General features: G+C 35.6%; 1 protein-coding gene across 7 annotated transcripts in view; it reads left to right on the top strand.

Moving 5' to 3' along the window:
* ATOSA (atos homolog A) overlaps positions 1-12,751 on the top strand; it is a 128,982-nt gene that overhangs the window by 42,644 nt on the left and 73,587 nt on the right. The window contains exon 1 of one of the 7 annotated variants that reach the window (XM_017886156.1): positions 11,675-11,720. The exons of the other annotated variants lie outside the window; for them this stretch is intronic. Coding sequence (XP_017741645.1) covers positions 11,714-11,720 — 7 coding nt within the window. The 5' untranslated portion in view covers positions 11,675-11,713. Of the gene's footprint in view, positions 1-11,674; positions 11,721-12,751 lie in introns of those variants that run through there. 7 annotated transcript variants of the gene reach the window in all.

Genomic DNA, 12,751 nt, shown 5'->3' with positions numbered 1-12,751 from the left:
GTCATACTGCCTTTTAAAGTTGTGCATTGCTTCCTTTTACAGAAATTGAGTTAGACCCTGATGTTAGAAAACATTTACAAAAGTTTTGGAGTACACCATAAGAATATGATTAAAAATTAGATCATGTAAATAGAACAGCTAAGTAATATTTTAGTAGATTTTTCCTCTAGCTTTTAAATATTATTTGTACAAAATGGATTAAAGAGAAAAGTGAATGTTGTTGAAATTCCAGATTTTATTCATCGATAACACATTAAAGAATTATATTTTTAAACCTAAAGTCTCAGGCTGACTGACCTCATTTCCTAGTGATTTCCAAGGTTCCCTGCAGTCTAGCCATATTGGTCTTGTTATTCTTTAGTCACTACAAGCACATTTGACACCTTGGGGCCTTTATATTTGATGTCTTCTCTCAGAATATAAGTCTCATGGCTCCTTTTTTTTTTTTTTTAACTTGACTTTCTGCCATCAAGGAAGCCTTCTCAGACCATCCTTCGAAGAGTACAGCTAATTTATTCTCCCTTTACTCTTCATTACTCTTCCTCATAGTCCTTAACATTGTTTAACCTGATGTTCTGTGTTTCTTTTCCCCTCTCCCCAACAGGAATATAAGCTTCATGAGGGCAGGGAAGGGATTTAGTGGCATTTGTTCACTGCTGCATTTCCCTATACACAGACAGGTACCTGGCATTTAGAGGCTCTTCAATAAATGTTGACTGTTGAATGAACACTTGCATGCATTTTAATATCTTTGTGGTATAGCATAAAACTTATTACTTGACAACTTTATGCATTCTCTTTTCTGAGATGTGTTAGTTTAGTAACCCTAAGATCTAATTCTCCTCTGTCAGTTTTTTGCTTCTAAATGGGAATGTTTATGCCCACTTCACAAGGTTGTTGGGGGATCAAATGAGATGATATACATGAACTCCCTGTATACAAGATAGAGTGCTATGTAAATATAAGCAGCTGTTCATTCTCTAAGCATTTATGTTTACATATCAGCTATTGTGCGAGGTTCTGGAAACATACAGATGAATAAGTCATCAGGGTACTGTGTGTGAGTCTGGGTGGCAACTAGAAAAATTCTTGACTCCTTTGGCAATGTCTCTTGCTAGTGTAGTGTTTGTGGTTTGAGGAATCATGGCCTCAGATATATTGGTTCCCTAAACTAAGACATTAACATCCTTCAATCTTCTATCCTCTTAAAAATTACACTAGTAATATGAGTCTGTCAAAGAAGTACAAAATAAAGATAAGCTAAAAGAAAGGGAGAAAATAATAGTAATGCTCCTATTCTGTGATTAGACAGTTCACATTTTGGGGGTGTGAGTGTGTGTCTCCTTCTAGTCTATAAATGTATGTACATATTAATAATATATTTTTTAATTAAACCATATATACTATTTAGCAAACTATTTTTTACCTAATATAATTTGTGTATTTTCATGTCATTATTCTTCCATGATGGTATCTTTAATGGTTGTATAGCTAACTTTTGCATGCCTGTGTTATTTGGCCGATTTATACTTCTTAATGTTTTAATTTTTAACTGTGGTAAAATGTAGATAACATAAAATTTATCATCCTAACCATTTTCATGTGTACAATCTTTTTGTTGGATACTTAAGCTCCAAGTTTTGGCAAATACAAACAGCACTGTAACGAACATTCCTGTTTTAAATCCTGGTGTATTTCCTTATTTTTTCCAGATAAAGTTCTAAAAGTAGAATTACTTGATCAAAGTATATACAAACGTTTTTTGATTATTATAAAATCACACTTTTGATTATGGTAAAAAAATGCCAATTTTGGTCACCAACAGTATATGAGAATAAAATAGTTTTTCCCCTACCTGACACTCTTGTTAGCTTTAATGTATGAGCAAAACTCACACAAACGATTCTAAATTTGATTTCACATTCTTACAGATATTCTTGAAAGAAAATGGCTAATTACTATCTGATTTGTATCTTGTTTTCCTTCACGTACAAATAGTAGACATCTTTTCATTCTCCAACATTATATGCCCAACCTAAATTCTAACTGAAATCTTCAGTCTCCCCTCACCCCCATAATTTCAACTTTTATTTTAGATTCAGGGGGTACATGTGGAGATTCATTACATGAGTGTATTTTGGGATGCTTGGGTTTTGGGATACAGATGATCCCATCACCCAGATGGTGAGCATAGTACCCACAGGTAGTTTTTCAGTCTGCACCTGCCTCCCTCCGTTCCCCTTGTAGTCCCCAGTGTCTATTGTTCCCACTTTTATGTCCATGTATACTCAGTGTTTACTCCCGCTTACAAGTGAGAACATGTAATAGATTTTTCTTTTGGTCAATTTCTGGCTGGTATTCCTTCCCCTGCACCCCGCTCCCCCACCCAGAGATAGGGTTTCACTCTGTTGCCCGAGCTGCAGTGCAGTGGCATGATCATAGGTCACCACACCCTTGAACTCCTGGGCTCAAGTAATCCTTCCACCTCAGCCTCCCAGGCAACTAAAACTACAGGCGCACACCACCCTGCCCAGGTAACTTTTAAATTTTTTGTAGAGACAGGTCTTGTTATGTTGCCGAGGTCTGGAACTCCTGTCCTTGAGCAGTCCTCCTGCCTCAGCTTCCCCAAGTGCTGAGATTACAGGCGTGAGCCACCATGCCCACACTCTAGATGGTATTCTTGATTTGACTTTCAGGAATTGTTGTTGGCCGTTAGGGCAGTGGAAAGAACATGGGTTTGGAGCTGGACAACTCATTGTTCAAACATCAGCATCATTACTTACTAGCTGGGTGAGTTTAGGAAAGTTAAACTCTCTATGTCTTAATTGCCCGGAAATCTGTAAAAATGGGAATAGCAATTCTTTTCTCAAGGTTTCTGTGAGGATTGAAAGAAATAGTACATGTTAGCATCCAGCTCAGTGCCTGGGCACAAGGTGGGCACCAGCTTTCTATTAAAACAAGTTGTCATGCTGAGGATACAGGGCCAGTATCCCCTAAATCTACTTTTTCCAACTAGGATTCTAGAACTGTAACTATAATAAAGTTTACTAACAGTAGTACTTACATCTAGAAAGTCTGTGGGGGATAATGTCTAAAGTCTTTAGTGCTGTGTAATTATATGAGAATTTGCTGTCATGACAGTTGTGCTCAACTGCAGATGTTGTCAATCCATGGTTTCCTACTTTAGTAAGGACTGAGCACAAGACAGAGTAGCCTTCTGTGAAGTTAAACTCTGGCATCGATTTCCTTTGTTGATTCAACAGTGTTTCAGCTTACTCTAATTTTGGATAAAAAGAGAAACTTATGCCTGCTCTGGATGGATAGAATTCAAATTTGCTGTGCAATGAATTTGAATTTTTGTGGCATTCATTTTACGTAGATATGTGTGTCTATTTCAGCTATAATATTTCTCAACTTCTTTGATATCTCACTAAGGAAAGTTTTGGTTACCGAGGTGGGAGGATTGCTTGAGCCTAGGAGCTCAAGACGAACCTGTATGACATAGGGAGACCCCATCTCTACAAAAAAAACTTAAAAATAAAAATTAGCTGAGCTTGTTAGTGCACGCCTATAGTCCCAGCTCTTGGGATGCTGAGATGGGAGGATCACTTGAGCTGAGGATTTGAGGCTGTAGTGAGCTATGATAAAGCCATTGCACTCTAGCCTGGGCAACAGAGTGAAACCTAGTCTCAAAAAAAAAAGTTTTGATTAAATAGTTAAATTAATGTAATATGTGTCATCTTAACAATATGTACAACTCTTATTTTTAGTTTATCTTGCAACAATTAGGTAATCTGAAAAAAGTGATGGTTTTGTGCACATGATCATTGGGCTAAATTTTTTCTTTTCATTCAGTAGTATTTATTGATGAACCATTCTGTGGTATGACCTCTGAGATATGTATTATATTGTCTGCCCTATAGAAAATGTAAATCCAAGAAAGAAGATAAGTATAATGCAGGACATTTGAGAACTGAATGAATGATAAAAGTAATGTTTATCAAAGGTCATAGGGAATGATTAATTCCAGTTGGAGAAGTTAATTTAGGGCTGGGACTGTCTTAGCAGAGACAGCAGCTGAGTTGATCCTTAAAAAACTGGTATGATTTGGATAGATAAAAATTTAGAGATTGGGGCAGGGAAGGGAATGGAAGGAAGGACATTCTGATCAGAGGGAATGAGTTAAGGTGTGAAGATAGAATTCCAATGTTTAACGGATGACAGATAGACTAATGTGAATGGGAAGGGTTGCTTTGGAATAGGGAGAGATTAGAGTTTTGAATATTAAGCTATAAGGCGTTTGAGCCTCATTCATTTGCTAGTATCAGACAGTCTTAAAATCAGTTTTTAGCTCTCAAAATTACATTATGGCCTGCTGTTATAAAAAATACCTAACACGCATCTACTGTTAGCTAAATCTTTTCTTCTCCATTTATTTTTCCCTTTGCCACCATTCTTTGTTTATAATATATGAAGGATTTGTGTTTTATTTTACAAAAATTCTTGGGAATGTTAACATGGTACACAATACTAACAATACTATGTCTATTGTTTTAATAATACTCTTTGTCAGAGTAGTAAGCTGCACTATTTATTTTAAAATAGCTGTGTGTTATAACAAATGGAAGAAAAATACAGAGTAAAACTGGAGATTCCATTTCTCATTCCAGATAATTGCTGGCAGAAGTTTGAATTCTATTAGAGGCTTTCATACCCTTCAGCTTCATGTAAGGTCTGAGAATGAAGGAAGTCCCCATGATACTGATAAGCTTTCCTAGCTGTGTCAGGAGTAGAGATGTATCTTCTTCTCTCCCCAACCAGATAAACACTTTCACGCTAAAGCTTTAAAAAAAAAAATGGTGATCGTAAGAGTGAGGTTTGTTCAGTATATTGTGGTAGACAGAGCACTAAGAAGCAATCTCAGTTTCCTGGTCTTAGTTTGCCACTATCTGTGTGAATAATCACCAACCTCTTTGACCACCAGTTGCCTCATCTGATAAGAGATTAGATTCGATCATTTTGGAGGTTCCTTCTAGGTCTAAGGTTTGATCATTCATTACTTTTTTTTTTTTTTTGGCCTGGCTTGTAAGGTTTCTGATGGCATAACTCCTTTCTTAAATATTGTTTCTCTGAGCATGTGTGTCATTAAGTTGGCATACTAACTTTTCAGAAATTGAGGTAAAGAACATCCCTATGCCTCTGAGTAGTTATTGTGTTGATTGAATGCAGGTTCTGCAGCCACACTTCTGTGGTTCAGGAGGTTGTAGTCTAACCCTGGCCTGTACCTTTTGTAGTAGCTTATGGTGCAGAATTTAGGTATTTACCAGGGTACTCTAAGTTGCTAACAACAACAACAAAATTCAGGTTACATAGTGGTACATATTAAATCCACTTTTAAAAGTTCAGGATGTGAAAATAATTTTGTTATTCTGAAATTACTCACAAAATCACTCTGTCACTAGAAACCACAGTTGGAAAGATCCTTAAAGTGTGTGAGTTTCTTTCATTTTTACAGTTGAGAAAACATAAGACCTGGAGAAAAGCAACCTATCCAACTAAAAAAGTAAAATTCAAATTCTCTGCTAGTTGCTTTAGTATTTTCTGTATTTGGTATTACTTCTAGCCTCTAGCAGAGCACAGTTGCCTTTAGGTTCTGGCACCAGAAATGAAATAATGATCATCTGGCTTTTATCAGGAAACTGGAAAGGAACAGACTAGGTGATTATATTTTGACATTGTTCTCAAAGTAATACATGCATACTCTTAGAAGTAAGTCGAATGGTAATAAGTAGACTCAAAGTGAATAAGACGTTTCATTCTTGAAACTAGGAAGCTAAGAAAGATATGGATATAAAGAAATAAGAAATTAGAAATAATTGTCAAATTTAAAAATCAGGAAATAGTACAAACTAATTATTTAGAAATATAGAGGACAATATTTTTTCTTTAGTTTCAATGTATAAAAAATGAGGCTAGTGATAGTACCTACTTAAAGGGCTATTGTAATGAGGAAATGAGATAGTCCATATAAGGTGCTTAGAAAATAGTATTTGAGCCGGGCACGGTGGCTCATGCCTGTTTTCCCAGCACTTTGGGAGGCCGAGGCGGGCGGATCACCTGAGGTCGGGAGTTCGAGACCAGCCTTACCAACAAGGAGAAACCCCATTTCTACTAAAAATACAAAAAAATTAGCCGGGCGTGGTGGCCCATGCTTGTCATCCCAGCTACTTGGGAGGCTGAGGCAGGAGAATTGCTTGAACCCAGGAGGTGGAGGTTGCAATGAACCGAGATCGAGCCATTGCATTCCAGCCTGGGCAACAAAAGAAAACTCCGTCTCAAAAAAACAAAACAAAACAAAACAAAATAGTATTTGATTCTGAATAAATACTCAATAAATTTGCCTATCATTGTTAATAAATTAGCATCTCTTCAATATGTAAGATAAACACATTCCAAGTGCGCTGAAGGAAATATACAAAGGCTAAGAGAGTGGCCAAGTGAGAGCAAGGAGAAGTCCTCTTTGGTTAGAATGGTTAGGTAAGGCCCCTGAGAAAATGAGCAAAGGATGAGAAGGCACCAGTTGTGTAAGGGGGAAGAACATCCCAGGCCAAAGGTATATGTGCAAAGGTCCTGAATTTAGAAAGAGTCTGGCATGCTTTAGGAACTGCAAGAAGGCCAGCCACTATATGATAGTTTGTGCTTCCCTCATTTCTTCAGTTTATACTGTCTCCTTCACTAGAATAATTGTTCTTCAAGGGAGTGATGACATCTGACTTCTTCCCAGCTGTTTTCCTCACACCTGTCACAGGTTGACACAGAATTAGTATTTATTAGATGCTTGATAAAAAAATTAAGTGCCTATTGCTTACTTAACAACTATGTAAGTTCTAAGATACCATAATTTTATGTTTGGGCTTTTATCAGTTAGTTTCATGAAATACAAAATTCACGCTTAAAAAATTTAACATATTTAACCGTTTTATATCTCTAACTGTACCATTAAGTTCAAACTATTTTAATGGGCTGGGTTAAATGCTACATAGGATGGTCCTGGTTTATGCCTGTTGTCCCTGTGTCCAATCCGATTTCATAATGGTCTCCTTTCACTCTAAATGTGTTACCACTGTTTGGATCATGAATTTTATTCTTCAATTTTTTTAATACTTTTTTTTTTCTTTTTAGAGACAAGGTCTTTCTGTGTTGGCCAGGATGGTCTTGAACTCCTGGCCTCAAGCAAACCTCCCACCTCAGTGGACAATGAATTTTATGATAACCGTAATGGTCATTTTACTGTTCTGCTAGTGCACTCAAATCTTGTCTTTCATTAACTGGTATTTCATTCTGTACCTAGATAGCTTAAATATAGGTTAAAATAGCTGATTTGCCCCAGCTGTGTTTTGTAGGATATTGCATCTAATATTTTGTAATTTACATGGGCACTTGTATGAAATCAAGGGATTGACAACATGGGATGCTTGTTTTGATTTAGTACAAAACACTTGGATTTTGTTTTAGAAATGCTCTATTTCTAAAATGTTTCTCCCAACACCCATATTTTGACAAAATGTTCTTTTTGAAAGCGATATGAATTCTTATGAGTATTTCCTTCTGCAATATAGTTGTGATTATATAGTCTTATTGGTTAAATATGACAACACTTTAGAATTTAACTGTTAGAAATAGTAAAACCTTAGACATTTGGACCATTCCCCCTCTCTTGTTCACTGAAACAAGTATTCACCGAGCACTTTCAATGTGCCTGGCGTATGTGCTGAAAGTACTGTGATGAGCAAGAACTAACATGGCCTCTGCCCTCAGAAACTTGTAGTTTGAAAAACAAAACAAAACAAAACAAAAAACAAAGTCCTTTCTTCCTGGTGCAACAGGTGAATCAGAAGCTGAGATTACCCTGTGATGTTTTAGAAGAGGTGGGACTTGGGGGTAGAGGAGCTGGCCCAGAGGAATAAGAGAGTATCAGATGGCCTGTACAAACTTACAGAAATTGTACACTCTACTATCCCTTTCTTTTTTTGTTTATTGATACAGGTTCTTGCTCTGTTGCCCAGGCTGGAGTACAGTGGCTTGATTGTGGCTCACTGCAACCTCCAATTCCTGAGCTCAAGCAATCCTCCTGCCTCAGTCCCTGAGAAGCTGGGACTACAGTGTGCACCACCATGCCCAGCTGATTTTAATTTTTTTTTTTTTTTTTTTTTTTTTTTTTTTTTTTAGAAACGAGGTCTCACTGTTGCCCGGCCTGGTCTTAAACTCTATCCTCAAGCAGTCCTCCTGTCTCAGCCTCCTAAAGTCTGGAATTACGAGCATGAACCACCATGCCTGACCTCCACTATCCCTTTCTATTTGTGGTGGTCTCCAATATTTTGAGTTTGAATGGGAGGGGGCGTGTATGTTTGATGGTTTGTTTTGTTTTTGTGAGTGAAGAATGAAAAATTATTCCCAGGAAGTGCAAGCTTCAATTGAGGAGCTCAGTTTATGAGGTCTTACTGTTGTTTCCTCTCTCAGGTGCTGCAGTTAAAATCTTCTTGGTCTAAAATGGTAAAAACTATTGAGGTATTCAAATAAGTACTTTATAAACTGAAATTGCATTGAAAATGGAGAGCTCTCATAGAAAGGTTGACTCTAGCATTTATATAAGGGAAAAGACAACTATTGTTTCCCTCTACACAGAAAGCTATATTTGGTAGTTACAGCATTTGTACATTGTGAATCGTTAGGGATCTCTGAACATCTGTGTCTTTAGTAGTGTCACCTCTAGGAAAAGAGGGTCTGTAGAATTGAGTGGTGACAGCCTGTGATACATGTGAATTTTGGCTGTAAGTCTCTAGTGACTATTTTCTCCAACTCTATTTAGTACAGTTCTACCTAATTTCAGCTGTTGTGCTTCCAAAGTCCATGTTTGTTGAATATGATATGGTAAAAACCAGTATCTATTTGGAGACAGTGGGAGGGATGGTAGTAATTGAGAGACAGTGTCAGATGGAGCAGTGGCCTTAGCATTTTTTTGACTGCAATCCACAATTAGACATTTCACATTGCTGCCCCATAACAACATCCGTATCGACCCCTGCCCAAAAGCAAGTTATTTACCAATCTTGCCATGAGCAATGATGACTGATTTTTTTCTTTTTTCTACTTTATTTAAAAAGAAAATGATAGTCTCAACCCCTTATATTAATTTTATAGCACATTAATTCTACAGATTGTTTTAGCACTTAGAACTAAAAGTGTTCAAGATTTGATTTTGTTACCTTTTCTGTGTAAGCTTAAGTTGCCAACTTACTCTGAGTTGCCATTAGATTGATTAAAACTGGTATAGTATTTTACACCGTTTTATAACTTTGTTAGAATGACATAACCTGAGTGAAGTGGTTGTGCCAGGCACTTACTAAACACACAGTCAATGAGTAGGTTCTCTCCAAAGTTTGTTAGCTTAGGGAATTGGGAGGATGTCACTGACAATAATGGTGACTCTTGTTCAGAGGAAAACTAATTCAGTTTTAGACATGCTAGAGTTTGAGGTAGCCAAAAGAGTTTAGTCATATCACTTGGAAGCAAACCAACGTAAAATAGTTTCAAATAAGCAGATTTTTAAAAATGTTAAATGCAAAGCAAACAGTATTAAAGCTTTGGGGACTTAATGATTGAGTCTCCTTAAGCTACACAAGATTGACTGAATACACATACAGCTTTTTCACTCAACCAGATTTCTGTTAACAGTCTCCAGAATTTAAACTGCAGAATCAGTCTATTTGTATGACTGTTTGTCTCTGTTAGCAGAGATAATGACATGTATCAGTAATAGGTAATTGTGGAAAAAAACCACAGCACTTGGAATTAAACCTAGAGTAGGTGATTCTTACAAGGTGACCTACCTCAATTTCTATGATCCAGTTTCTTCATCTACAAAATATTATTTCACAAAGTTGCAGTTGTCAAAGGGACAGGTAAATATGGGATCCATTATCTTCATGGAAAAACTTGTCGTAAAATGTTATTTTATTATAATAAAAATGTATGATTGGTTTTCAATCTAAGATTGAATCAAACATAGCATTCTTTGTAATAGCAGGAGATTAACAACATCCCATAATATATCTTTCAAAGAAGTATGCATAAAGAAAAACCCATATGCACCTCTGCACACATTTTATGTAATGGTGGTGATATTAATTTACAAAGTATATAGGATATTAAAAGTGAATTCTTAATACATGATCTTGATTCTTATTAAATCTGACTTATGTGTCTACAAGATATTATTAGACGAAGTGTTTGTCTAGTAGCTTAGCTTATAAATAACCCCTGTTCTAGCTTATTTTAAACAATGTAGTATGAATGATGCCAAAAAACAGGCTAGAACATTTTCTTCTTTCCAAGATCTTAGATTTTGTAAACAAGGCACTACTCCTGGAACTAATCTAGGTCATCATAACCCAAAATCTTTTGAAAGATGAGATCCTCAATTAAGTCTCTTAGGTACTTTTTAGCATTTTAATTTTAAGACTGTGTTTAACTCTTAAAACGGTATATTTGGGTTGCTGTTTGGCCATTTGGTTTATTTGTACTTTGTTATAATGAATACAGGTCAGTGGGTGATCATTGCAGCAAGTATGATTGCTGGGAATCTCATGTAAATGGCAGTCACTATAATGTATGGTTTAATTTATCCCTGAAGTGACCTGGACATCATATTTTGTTTTTTAATAAAAACTGATTTAATGATGTCATAAATTTCTCTATTTTCCAAAACTGTTAATGTTAAATTTTAACTGTTGCTTAGTCTTCATTACAAATTAGTTATTCAGCTGTTACATGTGTTGTTAGATGTGACATTATTTAAGAAACTTAAAAATAATTCAGCATCACAGATATCTTTCTTTGGTCAAGAGTTGTTTCATTCCCGTTTTTATTAATACTGTGTACAACTAATGTATGCTAATGTATTGCTCTTATTTGTTGTGTGCATGTGTGTGTATGCAGACATATGGTTATGTCATGTAGACCTGATGTCTGCAAAGGGAAAGAGGAGACTTCAAATTAAGAGCCCAAGTACTCACCTAGGTGGTTTATAGCACTTAGAGAAATGATTATTCCCACTTTTCAAATAAATAGATTCAGGCAGGTTAAATAATTTGGTAACACATCCTGTAAGTGGAAAGAGCTTGAATTTGTGGCTTTCCTCCTCCATTATGTCTTGCTGCTTTAAGGGGTCTTTCCAATCATGAGGTTGGATTTTGTGCCAGTTTTAATCTGTGGGGATAACAACTACCTAAGGATCTGAGAAGAGTATGTAAAGGGATTAGCATCATGCCTGGCCCATGGGCCAGTAGGTAGTGGCTATTTAATATATATATAATATATATTTAGTAATTATTTTTATGTGTATATGTGTAGTAGCTATTTAATCATTACCTTTGAAGGGCTCTTTTTTCTATCTGCAATAATTTTGTTTAGAAAGTCTCAAAGATAGCATGATTATCTCTTAAAGTATCTTACTATCAGTATATCTCAGTTATTTCTGCTAACAGAAAGCATAGATGATCTGAAATAGTTATTTGAAATTTTTGCATTTTGTATTTGGAATATATAGTTTTGTTTTTAAAACTTTTGTAAAAGATCTACTATCCTATTTGTTTCCCTGCAGGAGCATGATATGTTTCCTGAACTGTCCATTTAGAGAACATACTTAACAACCATGCTAGGTGGGTTCTGGAGGAGTGGGGGAAGGAGGTTTGTCATGGTTGGGAATTGAGAATTGAGAATTTGGGACTAACACTTGTGTAGAAATTCATGTTATTCAGATTCTTAGTTTGTAGTCTTGAAATTTACAAAGTAGATAATGTGCCATCATTTTATAGCATACTCATTATTTAGTTTTGTGTACCAAGATGAGCAAATTGGGGAAAAGCAAACTTTTTTCAAAAATATATGAAGTGCTGTTCTGAAATTTATTGGAAAACTAGCAGCAGAGAGGAGAGCATTTCACTAAATAAAATGCTGTCTCAGTTGGATTTAAGTTTTTAAGGTGGCACATCTATTTAGAGTGTCTTTTATCATTTATAATTATGTGTTGTGACTAAATACATTTAATGTTTTTTCTGTAAATTCTTTTTTTATATGACATCAATAGATTTATATTATAGATATATGATATCACTAGCCTTTAATTTTAAAGTTTAAGGATTATAACTGAAAGAAAATATTCCAAAACAACCCTGGGATTATATATTATAGGAGATAGAAAAGGTTGATTTTGAAATATAAATTTATTAATCCAAAAAATTTTTAAATTTGATTTCCTTTAACTTCTAGTTGTGACTTGTAAATTTTAGATCTAATTTCCTTATTTAAACAATGAAGATGGTCAAGTAAGATGTTCTACTTGTACTAGTCACCTCCCATGATTTGGAAATCAAATCAAATATTATATAAAATATAAATGAGGCATGGTACTAGGTAAACAAGTAGACATAGTACCTACCTTTAAAGCACTTACAGTATGATGGAGGAGACTCATTAAACCAGTCATTTTGTAAACAGTCTTTCTACATTCTATGAACTAAGTGTTAAGGAAAAAGTACAGTGGGCCTGTGACTAGTCTTGGATTAGGAGTTGTACAGATGAGGAAACTGAAGCTCATAATGGTGTAATAATCTTTTAGGGTCCCACTGTTAGTAATGGCAGATTCCTGTTTTGAACACAGGTTGGCCTACCTCCAAAATCCTTGCTCTCT

The sequence above is a fragment of the Rhinopithecus bieti genome, unplaced genomic scaffold (genome assembly GCF_001698545.2).
Source record: "Rhinopithecus bieti isolate Rb0 unplaced genomic scaffold, ASM169854v2 scaffold_14454, whole genome shotgun sequence".
Classification (NCBI taxonomy): Eukaryota; Metazoa; Chordata; class Mammalia; order Primates; family Cercopithecidae; genus Rhinopithecus; species Rhinopithecus bieti.
The sequence above is the reverse complement of the archived record's forward strand: the minus strand, read 5'-3'. Positions and strand labels throughout refer to the sequence as shown.